Below are 21,774 nucleotides of genomic sequence, written 5' to 3' on the forward strand. Positions count from 1 at the left end.
TCCTTGTTTGTCGCCTATGCGAATAAAAATTCTTTTTATATTTTAAACAATTTTTTTTCACTTTGGAAGGAGAAAGGTGACTAACATTTTAAAAATGCAAAAACCGACTAAACTATTTGGAAATTTGACGCTTTATTTTCTAGAAAATGTCAAAAAAATCGAATCACCTTATTTTATTTTTGAAAAATATATCTATTTCATCATGAACACTTTAATTTTGTTAAATAAATCGATCAAGAATTTCTTTATATATCAAATTTAACCGTTAGTATATGTCGGGGCTGCCATCGCTAGCGAGGAGCGGTAGCAACTCAAGAAATAATACTATAAACAAGCCATTTAAGCGTACTACTCGGTTTGTTTCAAATGATACCGATATAATTCCTCAATTAGAATCTGAAAGAGACGAATACGTTAAGTATGCGAATCACTTAATGAGAGAAACAGATTCTATTCTTAACAGTAATGAAATTTTGCAAAATGAATTAAATGCAACTCTATCAAAATATGTGGAATTACAAAAATCTATTGCAAATATTCAGGAAGAACGAAATAACACAATAAAAAAGAAAGATTCATCGTATAGACGATTGAGAAAATATCAAGAAAGTTATGAAAATTCGTTAGATAAAGATTACCACCAAGATTTGAAGGTTAAAATCGACCAATCACGAAAACAACTCGATGAAATGCTAGAAAAATACAATTCGCTTGAGAATAAGTACAAAAAAGAACAAGAAGTCGTCCAATTAATCATTGATTACAATTTTACATCAAAAGATCTTATTAAAATGAATAAAGAACTGACAGAGGAAGTATGGAGACTTCTTGGATTACTTGAGCAAAACAAATCCTTCTTAACTACATCCCACAAACAATTTTTATATAATATTCGACTTCAAGTTCAAAAGAACGAGCAGAACAACAAAAATATTATCGAAGATAATACAGCGAACAATGAATCAGGAGCAGATCCTTTTGCAGAATTAGATAAACAATTAGCTCAATTAGAACCAGTTTTTCAAGATTTTCATGATGTTCTTACTAATCCTTCTCGAATACAGAGTGGAATGACCTCGAGTTTACTATTTTCAGAGACTTCTTCTTCAACTTTTGAGTCAGATTCTCTGAGATCTCCTTCAAAGCAAAATCAAGAGAAATTAATTACGTATATTAGAGCTCCATCAAATACAGGCAATATTACGCCTCACAGAGCTACTTCTTCTCGAAAATATTTCGAAAATTTATCCTCGCAGACAAATAACAGTTCAGTTTCGTCCAAAGCACCCATTGACTTGAATGGAGAAGAATTGTCAAGCGCTTCGATTGCTGACGAATACTCACCTCGCAGAAAAAATCAAAGATCAACACCAACAACTCCCAAGCGGCCAAGCGCTATCATAAAGCAACCTCTTAAACAAAAGCCATCAACTCCTAGAAGAAGCAGGAGCAAATCCCAGAAAAATCCTGGTGAATTAGATATTCAAATGGAAAGTGCCGACGCATGTCCGAAAAGTCCGTACAAAGTTCAGTTACTTATGGATGTTGATGACTCCAGAAAGTTCGAAAGCTCTAAACCAGTTCAAGAACCTCAAAATCCGATCGACAAATCCGAAATCGCGAGAAGAATGAGGGCAGAAGAGGAAGCGAAGAAGAAACTTGCAGAAGAGAAGCAAAAGCAAGATAATGATGAAGAAGAAACAAAGAGAAAGATACAAGAAGCAATAAAAAGAGCTGAAGAACAAGAGAAAAAGAGGAAAGAGGAAGAACAAGAAAAACAAAGACAAAATGAAAAGGATAAACAGGAAATAGAGAACAGACTGAAGCAACTCCAGAAAGAGGAACAAGAAAAGAAAGAAATCGAAGCGAAACAACTCCAAAAAGAAGAAAATTCCAGAAAATTAGAAGAAGAAAAACAAAAGAAGAAATTAGAGGAAGAAAAGGCAAAACAATTAGCTGAAGAAGAAAGAAAGAGAAAAGAAGAGGAAGAAAAACAAAAGAAATTGGCTGAGGAACAAGAGAAAAAACAAAAAGAAGAAGAGGAAGAAAAGAAGAAACAAGATGAACTTCAAAAGAAGAAATTAGAGGAAGAAAAAGCAAGAAAATTAGCTGAAGAAGAAGAACAAAAGCGAATTGCAGATGAACTCAAAAAGAAACAAGAAGAAAAGAAATTGGCTGAAGAAAAAGAAAGAAAACAAAAAGAATTAGAAGAACAAAAACGTAAAGAAGAAGCCAAACAATTAGCTGAAGAACTCAAAAAGAAACAAGAAGAAGCAAGGAAATTAGCTGAAGAAGAAGAGAAAAAGAGAAAAGAAGCAGAAGAACTCAAAAAGAAACAAGAGGAAGAAGAAAAGAAGAGAAAAGAATTAGAAGAACAAAAACGAAAAGACGAAGAAGAAAAAGCCAAACAATTAGCTGAAGAACTCAAAAAGAAACAAGAAGAAGAAGCAAGGAAATTAGCTGAAGAAGAAGAGAAAAAGAGAAAAGAAGCAGAAGAACTCAAAAAGAAACAAGAGGAAGAAGAAAAGAAGAGAAAAGAATTAGAAAAACAAAAACGAAAAGACGAAGAGGAAAAAGCCAAACAATTAGCTGAAGAACTCAAAAAGAAACAAGAAGAAGAAGCAAGGAAATTAGCTGAAGAAGAAGAGAGAAAAAGAAAAGAATTGGAAGAGAAGAGAAAGAAGGGAGCAGAGGCAGCGGAGTCTTCAATTGCTGGAGCGCAGAGAGATGCAGATTCAGCGAGGAAGTCAGCAGAAATCACTGCACAAGCTGTCTCAGGTTTCATTGACGACGAAATTCTTTCTTTCGACTTCGACATCGGAAAAATCAAAAACGAAATCGATGCTGAGTGCGAACACGAGAAACAAAAGGCAAAAGACAGTGGATTTGATTCAGAATCAGCAGAAAAAGCAGCATCAGACAAAAGAAATGACTTAATCAAAGATTTCATCGAAGAAAACTCACAATCCAAAGAAAACAATCAAAATCTCCAACAAGAACTATCTGTTCTTTCCCAAATCGTAGCTGGAGAGGACTTCCTCGAACCAGAAAACGCGAAACTCATAGAGACAACAGCACAAGAATGCAGAGTCAAAGTGGAAGAGGAAATGAAAAATGTCGGTGTCCCAGAACAAGAACAGAAAAACGCTGGTGAACAAGCGGAAAACCTCGCAAGATACCACGCAATTAAAGAGTTCACAGAAGCAGCGAAATCAATCACAATGAACAAAGCGAAAGAAAAAGGAATTGACGACGAAAAAGCGAAGAAACTTGGAGACATCGCAGCACTGGACGCAAAGGAAAGAGCAAAAAAATACAACACGAAAAACAATGAAGATGAAATGAGAAAACAAGTTGAAAAGTTCTTCGAAAACGAAGAAAGAAAATCACTCATAGAAGACACAGTCGAAGAAGCAAGAAACAACGCAATAAACGAAGCAAAAGAAAAGGGTTTCAATGAGGAAAAACAAAAGGAAATTGGTGAAAGAGTTGCTTCAGAAACTAAACAGAAACTAGAGGAAGAATTCGAACTAGAAGACCAAATCGCAGAAATTTATTCTTTCGCTGAAGATCAAAAACAAAAAGAAATCGAAAAAAGTGACAAAAATTTGACACCTGCAGAAAAAGAAAAACTTGGAGAGATTGCCAAAAACAAAGCCAAAGAAGAGTATATAGAGAGACTGGCCAACTTTGCTAAAGCACGCGCGATGAAAGAGAGCAAACAGAAAGGTTTAGATGAAGAACAAACGAAGAAAAACGGAGAAGAAGCGAAAGAAAGGAAGAAAAGAGATTTGGAAGAGAAGAAACTGAAGAGACCGTTCCAGGCAATAGTCCTCAAGGACCAGAGCGAAAGATACTTCGATAGAATGAACAATACTCCTCTCGCAAAAGCCGAAAAAGTTTATAATTCGCAAATAAATTCGAAACCAAAGAAAGTTTGCGAAGAAAATGCCAAAAATGAAATAAAAAGAGCTGTGTTGGATGATGAAAAGAAGGCAAAAGAGGGTGAATCAGCTGCAGAGATGAAGATAAGAGAGTTTGGAGAAATAAATGATCCACAAAAGAAGGCAGAAAAAGTAAATAAAGAGTTTTTGAGAAGAAAACAAATTGAAAATTCTGATCCGAAAGATGTCGAAAAAATCATCAAAGAAGCAGCTGAAGATGCAAGAAAAGATGCTGAGAATGATGCTAAATCACGCGGATTGAATCAAAATTCACAGAAAATTGCAGGAGAAATAGCTGCAAATCAGATGAGAAAGAAACTGCAGAATTTTGCTGATAATTTACATAAAAAAGTCGATTCTTCGAAAGTGGCAAATGAAGGAAAAGCTTGCGAAAAAGAAGCAAAAGAAAACAGCGCAGTCGAAGCAAAGAAGAAAGCAGAAGAAGCCAAAGAAGCAATGAAACAGAAAATAATTCAAGATCTAATCAAAGAAGAAGAGAGAAAGAAGAAAGAGGCTGAAGAAGCTGCTAAAAAGAAAGCTGAAGAAGAAAAAAGACTTGCTGAGGAAGAAGCCAAGAGAAAAGCTGAAGAAGCTGCTAAAAAGAAAGCTGAAGAAGAGAGAATCAGGGCCGAAGAAGAAGCCAAGAGAAAAGCTGAAGAAGAAAAAAGACTTGCTGAAGAAGAAGCAAGGAAGAAAGCTGAAGAAGAAGCCAAGAGAAAAGCTGAAGAAGAAGCAAGAAAGAAAGCTGAAGAAGAAGCTAAGAGAAAAGCTGAAGAAGAAGAAGCTAAGAGAAAAGCTGAAGAAGAAGAAGCCAAGAGAAAGGCATTAGAGGAAGAAGAGGAAAGGAAGAAGAAAGAAGCTGAAGAAGCTAAAAGACTGGCTGAGGAAGAAGCCAAGAGAAAAGCTGAAGAAGAGGCAAGAAAGAAAGCTGAAGAAGAGGCAAGAAAGAAAGCTGAAGAAGAAGCAAGAAAGAAAGCTGAAGAGGAAAGGAAGAAGGCTTTGGAGGAAGAAGAAAAGAAGAAGAAAGAAGCAGAAGAAAAGGCAAAACAAAGGGCTGAAGAAGAAGCAAGAAAGAAAGCTGAAGAAGAAGCAAGAAGAAAGGCATTAGAGGAAGAAGGAAAAGCAAAACAAAAAGCCGAGGAAGAGGCGAAGAAAAAGGCAGAAGAAGACAGAATCAAAGCTGAAGAAGATGCAAAAAAGAAAGCTGAAGAAGAAAAGATGAAGAAAGAAGCCAAACAGAAAGAATTAGATGAAGAAAAGAAGAAAGCATTAGAAAAAGAAAGAATCAAATCTGAAGAAGCAAAACAAAAGGATTTAGATGAACAAAAGAGAAAAGCTGCTGTTGAAGAAGCCAAAAAACAAGAAGAGGAAGATGGAAAGAAGAATAAAGAAGTTGAAGAAGCAGATAAAAAGAAATCTGATGAAGAGGCAAAACAAAATGAAGCAGAAGATGGAATGAAGAATTCAGAAGACAGTAAACAGAATCAAAAAGAACCAGAAACAGTTGAACAAAGAGATTTTGCTTCAGTCATCAAAGAAAAACTTTCCCAAGACAAAGAACCGAATAATCCAGTTGATGAAAGTAAAGAAACTAAAGATCAAAGTAAAGAAAGTGAATCTAAACCTGGAAAAGAAGAAAGTAAAGTTTCTGATTCCAAATCAGATGAAAAGAAACAAGAAACAGTTCCAGAAGAAAAACAAGGAAAGAAACAAGAAAACAATGCAAAAGAAGATGGAACTAAACAAATTCAAGAGAATGAAACAGAATCAAACAACAAACAAAATGAAATTGATGAACAACAAAATAAAACTGAATCTGAAGAAAAGAAACAACCTGTAATTGTTTTAATTCCTCTTTCAAACAAAACAGAAAAGGAAGAAGAAAACAAACCCAGAAAAGAAGATCAAACAAATCAAAATGAACAAAAGAAAGAAACAGAACAAATTAATAAGAAATCTCCAGAAGATTCAAAACAAAAAGAAGAAGAAAAACCAAATAACAAAGAAGAAAAGAAATCTCTAGAAAATAACAAACAAAATGAAGAAAAGAAATCTTCAGATGATCAAAAGATTAAAGAACCAGAAACTGATCAAAAGAAATCTTTAGAAGAAAAATTAAATCAAGATGAATCAAAACCTTCTTCAGAAAACAAGGAAGAAACTAAAAGTGATAAAGATCTTTCTCAACTAACCAGTAAACAAAATCAAAGCGAAACAAAACCAGAAAATCAAAAAGAAGAAGCAATTAAATCCAACAAAGATCTAAATCAACAATCACAAAACAAGGAACCAAATCAAAAGGAAGATGAAGCATCTGATAACAAAGAAAAACAAGAAAATAAATCAGAAACAAATATTAAAGAGCCAGAAAAAGAACAAAAATCTTCTTCAGAAAAACCAACCAATGAAACAATCAAAAGTAACAAAGATCTAAATCAAATCAAGAAAGAAGAAACTGGAGCAAAACCAGAAACTCAAACAAAAGAATCTGTTAAAAGTAACAAAGATCTAAATCAGCTTAACAATAGTCAAAATCAAAAGGAAAATAAACAAGAGAATCAAGAATCAATTAAATCCAACAAAGATCTTAATAATCAAAATGATCAACCAAAACAAAATCAAAACGACATTAAAAAAGGAAGTCCAAATAATAAAGAAAATCAAAAGGAAGAAGCAATCAAATCAAATAAAGATCTTGGAAAACAAAATCAAACAAATCAAAACAACAATGATTCTGTGAAAAGTCAAAAAGATCTTGGAAAACAAAAAGAAGAAACACAGTCGAAACCACAAAATCAAAATGTTGAATCAGTTAAATCCAGCAAAGATCTTACAAAACAACCACAAACAAATCAAAACGAAGCAATTAAATCAAATAAAGATCTCGGAAAACAAAATCAAACAAATCAAAGCAACACAGAATCAGCGAATTCAAACAAAGATCTTACAAAACAACCACAATCACAAACAAAAGAATCAGTTAAAGATGTAGGAAAACAAAAGGAAGAAACAACAAAAACTGATAAACCAAATACAAAAGAAGACAAAGTCAACAACAAAGAGAAAGAACCAGTGAAGAACAATCAAGATGAAGCAAAGAAAGCTGCAGAAGAGATGAAGAAGAAGCTGGATGACGAAATTAAAAAGAAAACTGATGAAAAATCAAATCTCGGAAAGAATCCTGATTACGAGTATACTCTACACAGAGGAGACATAGAAAACAATAAGAACCAATACCCCGTTCAAGAGCCATCAGAGTCAAACAACAAAAGCAGACGCCATCACCAGTCAAGTGAAGAAAGACTTGATTTGGCCGGCCAATCAACAAGTGAAAAGACTTTTTCATCAGTTACTCCACTTCGAACTCCAAAACTGAAGCATTTCGATGACAACGCAGTCTACAAAGTAAACGATTACGAAGAAGAGGAAGAAGAAAATAATCAACCATCTAATTTGAATAGTTTACAAAAACTACCAACAACCGTTGCCATCAGAAAAATCAGACCAAACAAAAACAACTCTAGAAGGAGGCGTAGAGTTCATCTGTCAGATTCAGAGAAACAGAAACTCCGAAATAATCCAAATTCAATCAAAGGAGTTCATTTGATCCACAAAACAATTAAAAAACCGTTACAAAACAATTCAAAATTGAATGAAAAAAATTTGAATGACGAAGGTGACGATGATGAAGACACGAAAGCGTTTCCTAAACCAAACATCGACTACAAATCCATGACTCCGCAGAGTTTGATCCTTTCTCCTCCTTTGAGTCCGAGTGCGATCAAATTTGTTGAAGAAGAGTTCTCAGAGATACCAGAAACGCCTCCCCCGTCATTAATGAGCCCTACTAATAAGGACTTCATCATCAGCGCACGAAGGAGACTGAGAAGAAACTTATTATTGAAAATTAAAATCAAAGGAATGGAGAAATCCCTTGCGAAATACGAAGCAGACATCCAATCTCTTCATGACCAATACGCTCTCATCGCTTTCGAGCAGAAACTGGAGCGAGAAAGACTCAGAATTGACACCGCAACAATTTCTTTGACTTTGACAGCCATGGATTCGAAACCATTGACACACTCAATTGGTACAGATCCAATCAGAAACACAGACGACATAGACAAAGTCAAAGAAAGCATCAAAGCGAAGAAGGACGAAATCAACAATTTCTCTCAGTTCACAGAGAAACACGAGATGCTTAATAAAATCAGAAAAGACTCAAAGACACAGGAACTCGAGTTAAAGCGAAGACAGAACGAAGAATTGGACACAACAATCAAAGGTTTGGAAGAAGAAATTGCTAAAAGAAAAGGCGACATCTCTGATGAAGAATTCAAACGCCAGGAACTCAGAAGGACATTGGAAGAGAACTACGCGAAACAGAGAACAGAAATCATTGACTTGGACAAAAAGATAGAAGAAAGCAACCAAATCTTGAACCATTTGACAACAAAAGTCAATGATCATCGCTGGATTTTGGATTCAAAGACAAAAGAACTCGCACAGGAAAGAATAAAGTGCAAGCCTGATGTTCCAAAACTATACAAAGAATTCGAGAACAACAAGAAACTCAAAAAACAAGAGGAAGATAAATTGAGAAAATTGCTCTCTGAAGATGAAAATTTAACGAGAACTCTCTCCGAATGGAAGCTTAGATACGGACCATCTGCAAGACAACAGCTGGAAAATGAAGTCAAGCAGCTCGAGCAGGAGCTGAAAGAAGCAAATTGTCCGCCTAACTTCAATATCGATTTGAAAGAAATCGAAAATTTGCAAATTCAGTTCCAAAGAGAAATAAGATCCCTGGATAAAGATATCGCTAGAACGAGATATGAAATTGAAGCACTCAAGAGAGGAATGCCACAACAGTTAAGAGCACAAGTGCCTCAATACATCAGAACAAGTCAATAATTTAATTTTTATTTAATTTCATGTTTTTTATGTTTTATATTTAATTATATTAAATCATGTAATATGTTCGGATAAAGAAAATTGTTTATAATAATTTATACAAACTGTTTTATAAAAACAGAAATGAATTTTAATTCTTCTTTAGTTGAAAATTGTAGATTAAAAGCTTTTAGAAACAGATTTTTTTGTTCATTAGATTACAAGAAAAAGTTACTATTTAAGAAAAAATTTAAATTTTCAAGAAACAAAATCTTCATTACATTTTATTATGATACTTTATGCTGATTTCTAGCATGCATTTCACAAACGAAATGAAAAAATCCAGGTTATTATTTTCGATCAATTTTCGAGCATTTCCTAAAACTAAGAGATGTATAAGTTATATTTGAGTATTGATAGCCGACACATACGGCTTGAATCGAATGTGGTATTTTAATGATGATCGAAATTCAAGGAAAATTTTATCTCGATTAATCATGGATAATAAAGTAAAAAATCAATACTTCACTTACAATATACTAAATTTGCCTTTATATCTTTCATACGCTTGGTTGAAAAATTTGATCAACATTGAAGAATTTATAAAATTTGCATTAAGGAAGTGAATGATCTTAAATGAGATAAGATACAAAATAAAATTAAATAATGATCGCTGAACTCCACTCTAAATGTTTAATTGTAAAATTCTTAAAATTCTTTATAACTTTGACAAAATATTAATATCTGAAAGACCGAGGTTTATGTCTCTCTACTATCTCCCCGAGACAGCGGATCCATTCACAAAAATAATTTTCGAAGGAAAGCATATTAGGTCTCAATGAAATAATTAACAATATTATACATTTATTATTTACATGAAACTAAAACAAATGAAGTTTATAGGCGGAATTCGTAATCTGGATAAATTGTATCTGTTGTAATATCTGATAAATCTGAAGCAACGGGAAGATTGCATTCATCTGATATATCTAATGAGAGCTCTTCTATTGAATTGAAAAAGTTATTCGACTTTTTGGAATTTTCTTTTTCGCGTGCCAACTGTCGTTGAAGCAGCATCCACCTACTCTTGATATTTATATCAGTTCTACCTGGGAATTCCTTGGCAATTTGTGACCATTTCTTCCCCATCGTATTAATTAAGTTATTTAACTTTTCATCATCTTCCAAAGTCCATGGTTTGGTACATAAGTTTGGAGCAAGATAGTTTTTATATCTATCTCGGCATTGGCGCGCGTTTCGAGTGCCCATGAATTCTGCAACTTTATTCCAAGAGCTTGTTCCTAGGAATTGGACTAGGGCACGTAGTTTTACATCTTCTGCAGGTGTAAATTTCTCTTTGGGATGAGGTTTTCCAACAGCAGACATCAGAAATGAAGAAAATATAAAATTGTGAATTATAAAAATTGAATGTAGTAAATGGTTATTTTTTGAAATCGAAATTCTCCAAGGTTCTAATATAAAATAATAGGAGAAATCAATAACTTAAGGCATAAATAATTTAAATTTAACGATAAGATTAAATCAGTATATTTGCATCATCATACAATATTTATTTTGATTTATCATTTTCAAGTATCTGTTGCCAACTGCATAGCATTGAAAAATTGAATGGAAACCGCGCCAATCTTCTGTTTCGAAAAGTCCATGCATGAAAATTTTGACGTATTCGAAAGCAAGAGAAGGAAGGCAGCCGTGGCAACCTAAGCAGTCATGGCAGCAGTCAACAAGGCATTGCTCTGATAAGCTGTATAATGTTCCATGCTTCAAAAACCATGAACTTTCCATAGCTGCGCAAGAACCGAAAGCCCAGCAAGAACCACAGTGCTTCTGGTCTTTAATTTCATTTACAGCTCCTTTAGTACGATAGTCAATTTCATCTGGGATATCACCAACTATTGTTTCTAATTCTTTGATAGTTTTTGATTCAAAATTCATTTGTTTTCCTCCTAAAAGTGTTTAGTATTCAGAAGGAGTAAGGTGTGCAAGGCTATTTAATGAAAGTTTGAATGATGTTTCTTTCCTGTTATGCTCCTCAACGAATCTTTTTGAATTCAAAAAGATTCCTAACCTGAAATGATATTCATCCCCTGTGAAAACGTTACCAGTTTCCCTCATCCATGAGAGAAATGCACGTTCTTCATGGAGTTGATAAAGGTAGGAACGGGATAATGAACAAAACAAAAACATTTTTAAATGATTTTCAAAGAGTTAAAACTTTTAAATGAATTCCACGATTGCTAATGTTATCAAATAGATAATTAATGAAGAGTTGTTGAAATTGTCACTTTTATGATCTGCAATTCAACGTCAAAATTTATATTACAGGAATATAAACACATTGCACTATTAGCTATTCTACATAAATGAAGGTCTTACGGCATCCTCAGAGTAAAAAATGCTTCATTCATTCCAACGAAGCAAAAATATGTGCGAATTTATGATAATTTCCTAAACAAGGATGTTATCGTATAAAATCAACTTATAGAATTGAACACTTATGATCGTTTCCTAATCAACAGACGTCTTATGGGATTTCGAGTAATTTTCTTAAAATATCAATCAATTTTGATTATATATCTAATTGCATAATGTACAGTATATGGATTTATCATTATCATCTTATGAAGGTGTTATGGAAATGTAAAAAGAAAAAAATGTCCCAGGCCAGAATCGAACTGGCCTCTGATCCGTGTCAAGGATCTATTCTAACCAATATACTACTGGGACTTTCAGATTTTAATTTTAATTTATATTAAATAGAAAATTTGTCCCCTAATCCCAAAGTGTGATACAAATTGAAGTTAGAGTGGAGCTTTAAAATGTCAGACTGGCATAATTGAAGTTCGTTTAAAAGAGAAAAGATCGATTTCTTTAAAACAATAAAGTTCAAAATATCTGACAACGTTTTAATATACTAATATTTGATCGGAATAATCTATTCAAGTCGCTAAGATATACATCCGATTCTTGATCAACGATTGTATTAGATAAAATTTATTCATTACTTACCTTTGAAATGAAATTGAGAGAATTTTTCCATTTCACTTTTCATCGTTTTACTGTCGGAAAAAATTCTAAATAGGATGTCAAGCAAATAAAACTAATTTGAATTATTTGTTAACAAAAATTTGATGTAAAATGCAAGGTTAATGTTAAAAGTACTGTATATACTTTATAATGTATTGTTCAATTAAGATTTCTCGTGTCAGCCAAAAGGTTATAATTTGTAAATCTAACAAAATCAGACAAAGATATTGTTATAGACCGAAAATAGATTTTTTCGGTTTTCTCTTCAAATAATTGAAAGAATGATACTATTATAGGTTTATTATATTATATAGCATAGAATCATGCTATAGCCGAAAATTATAAGTTTTGAGAAGATTGAATATAACACAAATAAATTTGAATGTAAGTTAAATTGCTTGTTGTTTTTAATAGCTATTCAATGAGAAATCCAATATTGCAAAATTCAAATTGAATGATTGAAAGAACAGAAAAAGTCATTCTTTTCAATTTCGAATATGTTTCATTGTATTTATAATTATATGGCAAATAAGATATTTAAACTTGATTTCTGAAGGAAAATTCACAAAATTGAATAAATTCAAATAATTTTTATTCAAAAATAAACTAGTTATTTGAGTTTAATACTAATTATCTATTCAAACTACAAAGTTTGTAATTTAAAATATTTTGTGAGATCAGATTGAATTAATTCAAGGTTCTTTTCAATTAATATTAATGACCATATTACGCATTTTCGAACATTCTAAACCAAATATATAAAAATGGGAGACGAATGTTAAATTTGCTAGACATGGGGGAGTTGTCTGCAAAGTTTTAGCTCTTATCTCTAACAAAAAATTAATTTTTAAAAAAATGACCGAATACGTTTCACAGCGAGAAAAAAATAAAAGGCAAGGTAGAATTTTCTAGACATAAAGAAGTTGTTTACCGAGTTTTAGCTCTTATCTCTAACAAAAAATTAATTTTTAAAAAAATGACCGAATACGTTTCACAGCGAGAAAAAAATAAAAGGCAAGATAGAATTTTCTAGACATAAAGAAGTTGTTTACCGAGTTTTAGCTCTTATCTCTAACAAAAAATTAATTTTTAAAAAAATGACCGAATACGTTTCACAGCGAGAAAAAAATAAAAGGCAAGATAGAATTTTCTAGACATAAAGAAGTTGTTTACCGAGTTTTAGCTCTTATCTCTAACAAAAAATTAATTTTTAAAAAAATGACCGAATACGTTTCACAGCGAGAAAAAAATAAAAGGCAAGATAGAATTTTCTAGACATAAAGAAGTTGTCTACCAAGTGTCAGCTGTTACTTCTTCTCAATACTGATATAAAATAAAAATCTTTATTATTTATTTAACCTTTATTGTTTCATTAAACTTCATTTATTTTATATTATAGTTTTATTCAGGTCAGGTATGAGGGGCTTCCAGGGGCTGCGCCCCTTCTAGCCCTAAGAATTTTGCCCAAGACCCAAGAGGAGGACCGAACCCCAGCCGACCAACCGGTGACAAAACCAAAACCGTTGTTATTTACATCATATTAATGGTGTCACTTTTTAAAATGTCACTTTTTATGTCGCTTTTCACAAATTATATATGTTTTCACGTTTTGTCACTTTTCTGTCACTTTTCGGGTAAAAACATTTTTATTATTATATATAAATGAATTTTACAAAACCACCATTACCGTTCTTTGGAAATAAGAGTAGATGTAAAGATATTATATTGAGAGAACTTAAGAAACTACCGAATGGTCTAACATTTGTAGATTTGTTCGGTGGAAGTTTCTATATATCCCATTTATGTCATACAATATTTCCTGACTCAAAGATTATATGCAATGACTTCGACAACTATATGGACCGTCTCAAACATATTCCAGACACAAACAATATATTGAAAGAGTTAAAAGAAAAGATACCTATAGGTAAGATGGAACGTATACCATTAGATAACAAAAATATTGTGAGAGAGGTTTTGAAAAAAGCAGAATATATAGACTGGAATAGTATATCTGCTAGACTATTATATAGCGGTGCTATAAGAGTTCATGACATTGAAACACTTATGTCAAAGTTTTATATCTTAACTATACAAATGTTTTCAAAGAGAACATAGAAAAATATATTGAGGGTATAGAGTTTGTGAGATGTCATTGGACAGAGTTGTATGAAAAATATAAAGACAAGGAAAATGTTTTCTTTATAGTGGACCCGCCGTTCTATAACACATGGGATTTTCAATACCAAGTAGACTGGACTTTGAGAGACTCTTTAGAAACTTTAGACGTTATACATAACCATCATGCTTTTACTTTACATCCGATAAAAGTGGTTTGGAACCGTTATGAGATGGCTAGAGGACATACATACTATGAGTTTATATATGACAAGATAGAATATGAGAGAGGTCCTATAAACTGGAGAAAGTTGTCATAACAAAGAAATTTTATTAGTAAGTAAATGTGGTTTGAAATAGGACTACTTGTTTTAGTTTTTTCATTGTGTCATTTATTTATTTGACGTGGCAGAAAAGTACAGAGAATATGAAGATGAACACAATGCCTTGCAAATGTTCAGTATATGTACTCGTAAGAGATATTTTATCTAATATTAAATGGAACGCACAGAACTTAGCGAATGCACAGCAACCTGGACAACCAAACCAGAGAATATTCCAAATGAAGTTAGAATACAAACTGCAATGGCAAACTATGGTCAAGTCCAACAGATGTACAAATGCAAACTGCCATGTAAATGACGCTGCGTTAGGTTTGCCACCATGGTATGCAAATATGAGATGGAAAGAGTTTTTATACAAACCCTGAAGTGGGATATAAACAACTTTATGCAGATGACGCGAACACAGGAGTTGACCCAGAATATGTTTTCTACCAGAGGAGAAAAACAGAATGTATGAGCTCCAGTTAAAGAATGCTATGGAACTCAACAGGAAACGTAAGACTAGGCGACATTAGATTTTTACATATAGTAAAATGGGTTTCTTTAGTAGTATTGGAAACTTCTTCAGAAAGAGTTGGAAGAGGTATATGGAATGGAATAAATCTGTCGGAAGAGGAGTATGGAACGGTGTCAAAAATATTGGTAAAAGAGTAGTCAGTTCGTTGGTATTATACCTAAAGACCCTGAACCAGAAGAACAAGCTCCTGTTATACAACAGCCTGAACCTGCACACAGTCTAGTTGGCAACCAAATCCAACACCTCAACCGTATTAAAAATTATATTTTTACCGTTCGATAGTAGTTGTATATGAAACTAAGTTCTAAGTAAAACGCATGGTATAATGGAATTATTCTTTTTCTTCCATCTGTAGTAAACCATACTTGAAAGTCTGAAATACTTCCACTTGGTGGTTCATATAACTTTGTAGGTTTTTCGTAAAAGTCATTTGCCAAGCATAAGAAAGAGTTTTGGGCGCCAGAAAATGAAGCATGAACAATAATAGCATCTTGGTCGAAAACATTTTCATATGTTCCATTAGGGTTTTCGACTTCATAAAAGTCTGGGTGTACTGGATATGCTGCAGGCTGATTTAACATCTCATAAATCTATACCATGCCAAGTTGTTATATTTGTAGAAATATAAACGTTTCTCCAAGGTCTTCTATTCTATTGATTTTAACAGTTGCATTTTTCCTGTCATAAATAATATCGAGATGGTATTCTCCTTCGTCAATGTTATACTGGTTTGCATATTCGATATAGATGTCGTTTATTTTTTCTTGAAAAGCTTGAAGAGTTGTTTCTAAGTTTACAAGCAAACTAACTTGTAAAAGTTTTCCCTGTTCAAATTTCTCATACATACGTTTTTCTTTGTTATAGTATCGAAACTTCAAAACCGACCGTAAATGGGAAACCATGTATGGCTTCTGAATGAACTTCATTCTACGAAAGCCAATAGCTTTTGTGACAGATGGGTCTCTTAGCCATCTTAATGGGTAGTCAAAACGATAGCCTTCATGCTTTACGGTCTCTGTCTCAAACTTTTGACCGACATTAGTAAAAAGTTCATCTAATGGTTTAGTTGTAGCAACTCTTGAATTTTCTTTTTCTATTGGAAGCATATTTTTCTAGAATAAAAAATGTCGAAAGATATTGCTTCCATAAGAGAAATACAACACAACCGACAACTCATTATGCAAGCTCTAAATAAGAACACAACAAACTTTTCAAACTATTCTAAGATATCTGAGTCATTGAAAGAAGGAAACTTAAAACTGACATTAAACCCAATGACAGATGAGTTTCTGTTTCAAGACAATAAGAACCATACTGTCTGTATAAATCCAACAAAAGGAACTTTAAACGAGAAACCTATAAATGAACTTCTTTTGAAGGCAGATGTTGACAACAAAGCTGACAAAGAATATGTAGACGATGCAATAGCAAAAGAAGAAGAAAGAGCTAACAATGCTTATGCAACAAAAGAACATACTCATCCTGAACTAGCAGACAAAACATATGTTGACAATAAAATGTCAAGTGAAGTGACAAGAGCTGAAAACGAATATTCTAAAAAGACTCATATACATTCTATATCTGAAATAACAGACTTACAAGAAACCTTAAACAGGAAAAGTGCCGTTGGACATACACATACCATTGCAAATATTACAAACTTACAAGAAACCTTAAACAGGAAAAGTGCCGTTGGACATACACATACCATTGCAAATATTACAAACTTACAAGAAACCTTAAACAGGAAAAGTGCCGTTGGACATACACATACATCTTCTGAAATAACAGACTTAAACGTTAGCCTTGAAAAGAAAGCAGACAAGAACCATACACATAACTCCTTCACAACTGTTGCTATAGAAAGTATTGAAGGAACGGTTGAAGAAACTGGTGGGGATGTATTATATTGGAAACCTCCTAACTTTCCACAAGGTTTAACATCGGATGACGACATAACGACGATGAGAAACATTAGATGTAAAGATGTTTATGTCATGAAGGATGAACATAATATTAAATTCACTGCTCAAGATTTATATGACAAGAAAGCAGACAAAACAGAGCTTCAAACATTAAAGACAGAAATACTTCAAACATTATATCCTATAGGCTCTATTTATACGTCAATGAACTCAACAAATCCAGAAGTAGTACTTGGTTTTGGAACTTGGACTCAAATAGTCGACAGGTTTTTGTATTGTGCAAACTCTTCAAAGGAAACAGGTGGAAGTAAAACGATTTCGGGTGAAAATTTACCTGCACACAGTCACTACATAGATTTAAGTACATCTCAAGCAGGTTGGCATAAGCATAAATTTTGGGATTGGCACGGCTTGAAAAAAGGTAAAGGATATGATGTTAAAGACGACGTTCAGTTTGCTATAAATTGTTTCTGGGGTAACACTCAGGGAGATGGAAACCATACACATCGCGTTACAGGATATACACAAACAACGGGACAAAGTAAAGAATACATGCCACCTTACATGACAGTTTACGCATGGTATAGAAATGCTTAGTCGTCATTTTCAACTTCTTTAGCATATTCGTCAGGAGTTGTCTTATATTTGTTAGGAACTGTCTTTGAAAGTATACCACCTTGAACTTTGACAAGTTTGAAACGAGGTCTGGCAATAGTAGTTTTATCTTCTGCTTGCAGTGTGTACATTTTGCCATGTTTGCCTAAAACTTCATAATATTCTCTTGTATACTTTCTTCTATTTTTACGAACACGAATGTGAGTACCTGTCGAGTTCCCATTGTTGTCATAGTCAATAGTATTTTCATATGGGTCGCGTTTAGGTATTTCTATTTTTACTTTGTCACCCTTCCGAAGTTTGAAGCCCGGCATTCTTTCTTGTTTGTCTCTTTTGACTAAATTATTAAATATATAGTCTTTCTCTAAGTCAGGGTTGTTTTTCATTTCTTCGGGGGAGTGGTTTCCCAAACCTTTTTGTTTACGGTTATTGTAAATATTTAAAACTTGTCTCATCTTTGCCATGGAGAAGTGTCTATACTTGTCGTCATATGACATTTCATTTGCTTCACCACCTTGTGGTTGGTTTAAGTCTCTTAACATTTTTTACAACCGTCAATGACACCAAGAGCAGAATGGTTTTGGTCGACAATGAAATATTGGTTTACATTTTTTGAACGCAGATAGTTTTTAATATCATCTGATTTGAAAGAACTTTCACAGTCAGATGTCAGTTTTGTTGGATGGTATTTGTCAACGAATATTGTCAAAGCAGTTTTCACATCTAAAATATTTTTGGACCATAATGGTATGGCTTCACAGTATCTTGTGTTTTGACCAACAAATATTAGCCAGTATGGTGGTCCATCTTCTCTATACCTCGGAATGTTTTCCAAGATATCCATAAACCAAGCATTTGGTGTTGAACTAAAGATTTTTATCATGAGTGCTTTCTTTGTCGCTTTAGAAACATAGGGGTCCTTGTTTGGATTCGTCATTTTTTAACCCATAAGAAATGGGTTTATTTGGCGCATTAGCAGGAGTCGCTTCCAGATTTTTACCCGCAGTGGGAACAATAGCCAGAGGTGCATTTGGAATTGGAAGGAAGATTTTGAGTACATTAGGTATACTTAAAGAGAAAGCACAACCTATTATACAAACTGTACAGAAAGGTTGGGATGTAGCACGAGATGCAACAAATCTTATTCCAAATCCTGAAACAAGAGGAAAAGTTCAAGGATGGATGGACAATGTAGGAAGACAAGCAGGAAACTATTATAACAAAGCAAATGACTACTATAACCAAGCAGGACACTATATGGACCAAGGTGAAAGATTCTTTAACAGAGGATATAACCATGCACAACAATGGGTAAACAATAACCAACCTCAACCGCCTCAAACGTGGGGAATGTAAAGTTTTTACTGAGATGAAATGAACAATACAGCATTGAGACAAATGGGTTCAAGATGGATTTGTCGACTTCCAGCAGTTACACCACGTGTTTGTCAAGTTCTTCCTATACCTCAGGAAGTTTTAGACCGACTTAAAAAACCTAAACAACCAGTTGAAAACAAACCAAACTAAAATTTTTTTACTGAGATGAAATGACCGAAGAAGTTGAAACGGTAGATTTGACACCACAAACAAAAAGTTCAGAACCATTGTCAAAACCTGTCAAAGAACTTACAGATGAAGAGAAAAATTCAATAATAGAAAGTGCCAGGTCTGGAAATACAAACCCTAACTACAAAGTCACTTTTCATAAAAATGGAACGGCTAGTATCTCAAAAAAGAAACAGACTCTCACAAATAAAATATTGAAGTCTGAAGGAGCTTTCGAGACAACAGATGGAAAAGTTTACTTCACTGACCAACAGTTCATTATAGAACATCTCATTGACTTAGAGTCGAAATATTCTAAACTTTACAACAAACACAAAAAGTTGAAAGGAAAACAAAAACAAATGGCATATGAATTTATGAAGATGTTGACGACACAACTGTTCCTGCAAGTGAAGTAAAGTCAGAGGAACCGAAAAGTGACGAAAAACCGATAGAAGAAGAAAAACCAAAAACTGAAGATAAACCAAAACCAAAGTTTAGTTTCCAAACTAAACCAAGTCAACCTTCATTAGCTGGTATGGGTTGGCGTCAAAGACTTATGGCAGCAGGCGGTTATGTAAAGTAAAGAAAAAAATATTTTTTAAATTTTATTTGAACTGTACGCTGAGTTTGTTAGTGAACCTCAAGTTGAAGGAAACTTGTTTGTTAGATGAGAAATATGAAATGGCATACCATTTTGAAACAATATATTTTTACATATATTAAATGCTTCAGGTTGAAAAACAAAGAACAAAAGTAGCAGATACAAAACCGTTAGACTATATCTTTACAAATGCTGGTAGGAATATATCAGATGAAGAAATTTCATCCCGAGCATACAGGTTTGACTATCCAATTCGTTGGCTTCAAAGTCCTTCAGATGCAAAGGCAATAGGATTTAGAAGAGTTTTGTTTTCAAATAGAACTAACGCATTTATGTTCGCAGTATATTTTCATGGGCAGTATAAAGGTTCTGATGGTCTAATAGACAAATTTGACGAAATGAGAATCTTTACAGTTCGTTCAGACGAAAGTCTTGAGAAAACTCTAAATGACTTTCAAACTCAAATGAACAAATATTATTGGGAATTTCAAGAAAATACGACTCTTTACTAAATGGAACATACTATCTGAAACTAGAATATGACAAGATGAACTCCACCGTTTCATTTCAAAAGATTGAAATTAACCCTCCAAGAGATACAGAGTTTTTATTTTGGAAAGTAGACAAACGTTCTTGGGCACAATTTCTTCGGTTACTAAACCAGAACGAACCATTACCACCAGATGGTCCATTTAAATTTATACTTCCACCAGCAGATTTGACAGTTTATAGAAACGTGTTTGACCCTCAAAATGTTATGTGTCATGCAAGTTTCAGTTCAAGCAACAATAGTTTTCTATGTATTGGTAAGGACTTTTATGACTTTGCTTCTAAATTCTACGAACCACCTAGTAACAGTTTCTCTGACTTTCAAGTTTGGTTCACAACAAATGGTGTGCAACATATTATTTCATTGTACTATGACTTTTATCTCGAATTGTCTTTCATATATAACTACGGAAAAGTGCTGAAAAAGTATTGAAAAATAATGTTTATGTTAGCATGTTAGATCTAACACGTTTTCTAACCACTTTTCTAACATCGTAGAAAACTCATGAAAACAATTTATTTTTGACACTTTCACAAAAAACATAAAAAAGTGAGTTAAAATGAGATGTTTACTGAACTGGCTGGATGTCGCCTTCTGAGGTTATGTAGAACGGCTGACCAGAGTAGTGGAACAGTGCTCTGAGAATTTGTATAATTCGTGGAATTGGACTCTCTCTGTTTGGAAGTAGTATCCAAGGACGTTTGGCAAAGAACTTTATAATGGCTTCCTTCTTTGCTTGCTTTATGTCGTCGAAAGGAGTGTTTTCTGGTACCTCAATTGGAATTCCAGTCGAAATCTCGAGATTCAAGGCAGCCCTTCCAGAAATAGTGGTGAACTTGACCTTGGGCTTCATGACCTTGCGCAAGTAGTCTTTAACAAGCTCGTTAATTTAAATTAGGTAAACTGCCTCGTCGGTAGGTTCGACCTCGACCATTGCTACTGTCAGTAAAAGTACTGCTACTGTCAGTAAAAGTACTGCTACTGTCAGAAAAAGTACTGCTACTGTCAGTAAAAGTACTGCTACTATCAGAAAAAGTACTGCTACTGTCAGTAAAAGTACTTCTACTGTCAGTAAAAGTACTTCTACTGTCAGTAAAAAGGAAAATTTGAGAGGGTTTTCGACGATAAAGTACTTCTACTGTCAGTAAAAGTACTTCTACTGTCAGAAAAAGTACTTCTACTGTCAGAAAAAGTACTGCTACTGTCAGTAAAAGTACTTCTACTGTCAGTAGAAGTACTGCTAGTAGCAGAGATTTTTATCGTTGTGGTCCGACGGTTAAGCCACCAACGAATGTCCCACGTCCCACCAACCGAGTCCAATCTCAATCCAGAAGAACCGAAAGCACCAGCCCCTGCACCTCAGTTCCAGCAATTCCAATCTCAATCCAAATTACTACCAATTTCCACCTCAAGGTTACTACCAATTTCCACTACAAGGCTTCCCGAACTACCCTCCTCAGCTTATGCCTTACTTCCCCAACCCTTGGATGTTCCAGCAAGCTCCACCCCAGCAATTCCAATCTCAATCCAAATCGAAGAGAGACCAAGAGTTCGAAGAAGGTCTGAACCGCTTACGCAAAGAGTATGCTACAGCTCCAATTGAGAGAAAGTTGTTCCCGGACCAAAAAATAATGTTTAGGTGAAGTGGTGAGATTTCACCTCTTTTCTCAC

The 21,774-nt window shown here is 33.8% G+C and overlaps 7 protein-coding genes, 1 non-coding gene and 2 pseudogenes across 10 annotated transcripts, besides 2 other annotated features; 6 read left to right on the plus strand and 4 right to left on the minus strand.

The window, feature by feature from the left end:
- Window positions 1-232: 232 nt before the first annotated feature.
- Window positions 233-8,934, plus strand: TVAGG3_0460930 (protein CBG20215-related family; the record flags this gene model as incomplete). Its single annotated transcript, XM_001304937.1, has 1 exon — window positions 273-8,858. One exon carries the CDS (start codon window positions 273-275, stop codon window positions 8,856-8,858), a length of 8,586 nt encoding a protein of 2,861 aa, XP_001304938.1.
- An 800-nt stretch (window positions 8,935-9,734) lies between these two features.
- On the minus strand, window positions 9,735-10,223 carry TVAGG3_0460940 (RNA polymerase II transcription regulator recruiting protein; the record flags this gene model as incomplete). Its single annotated transcript, XM_001304938.1, has 1 exon — window positions 9,735-10,223. The coding sequence occupies one exon, from the start codon at window positions 10,221-10,223 to the stop codon at window positions 9,735-9,737; it is 489 nt and encodes a 162-aa protein (XP_001304939.1).
- A 156-nt stretch (window positions 10,224-10,379) lies between these two features.
- TVAGG3_0460950 (cysteine-type peptidase protein) lies at window positions 10,380-11,049 on the minus strand (the record flags this gene model as incomplete). Its single annotated transcript, XM_001304939.1, has 1 exon — window positions 10,380-10,793. One exon carries the CDS (start codon window positions 10,791-10,793, stop codon window positions 10,380-10,382), a length of 414 nt encoding a protein of 137 aa, XP_001304940.1.
- A 464-nt stretch (window positions 11,050-11,513) lies between these two features.
- TVAGG3_0460960 lies at window positions 11,514-11,585 on the minus strand. Its single transcript has one exon. It is a non-coding gene; the product is annotated as a tRNA-Val (tRNA).
- A 530-nt stretch (window positions 11,586-12,115) lies between these two features.
- Window positions 12,116-12,953: a mobile genetic element.
- A 2,171-nt stretch (window positions 12,954-15,124) lies between these two features.
- Window positions 15,125-15,709, minus strand: TVAGG3_0460980 (annotated as a pseudogene). The gene has a single exon. A coding segment is annotated over exon 1 (585 nt).
- A 279-nt stretch (window positions 15,710-15,988) lies between these two features.
- Window positions 15,989-17,386, plus strand: TVAGG3_0461000 (phage tail repeat-like family; the record flags this gene model as incomplete). The annotated part of the gene is made up of 1 exon (XM_051235051.1): window positions 15,989-17,386. One exon carries the CDS (start codon window positions 15,989-15,991, stop codon window positions 17,384-17,386), a length of 1,398 nt encoding a protein of 465 aa, XP_051092875.1.
- Window positions 15,989-21,774: part of a mobile genetic element that runs on past the window's edge.
- TVAGG3_0461020 (uncharacterized protein) lies at window positions 18,359-18,760 on the plus strand (the record flags this gene model as incomplete). Its single annotated transcript, XM_051235052.1, has 1 exon — window positions 18,359-18,760. The coding sequence occupies one exon, from the start codon at window positions 18,359-18,361 to the stop codon at window positions 18,758-18,760; it is 402 nt and encodes a 133-aa protein (XP_051092876.1).
- TVAGG3_0461030 (uncharacterized protein) lies at window positions 18,779-18,931 on the plus strand (the record flags this gene model as incomplete). Its single annotated transcript, XM_051235053.1, has 1 exon — window positions 18,779-18,931. One exon carries the CDS (start codon window positions 18,779-18,781, stop codon window positions 18,929-18,931), a length of 153 nt encoding a protein of 50 aa, XP_051092877.1.
- TVAGG3_0461040 lies at window positions 20,109-20,535 on the plus strand (annotated as a pseudogene). The gene has a single exon. A coding segment is annotated over exon 1 (427 nt).
- TVAGG3_0461050 (uncharacterized protein) lies at window positions 21,395-21,706 on the plus strand (the record flags this gene model as incomplete). Its single annotated transcript, XM_001304945.1, has 1 exon — window positions 21,395-21,706. One exon carries the CDS (start codon window positions 21,395-21,397, stop codon window positions 21,704-21,706), a length of 312 nt encoding a protein of 103 aa, XP_001304946.1.

Source organism: Trichomonas vaginalis, chromosome II, assembly GCF_026262505.1.
Source record: "Trichomonas vaginalis G3 chromosome II, whole genome shotgun sequence".
Lineage (NCBI taxonomy): Eukaryota > Parabasalia > Trichomonadida > Trichomonadidae > Trichomonas > Trichomonas vaginalis.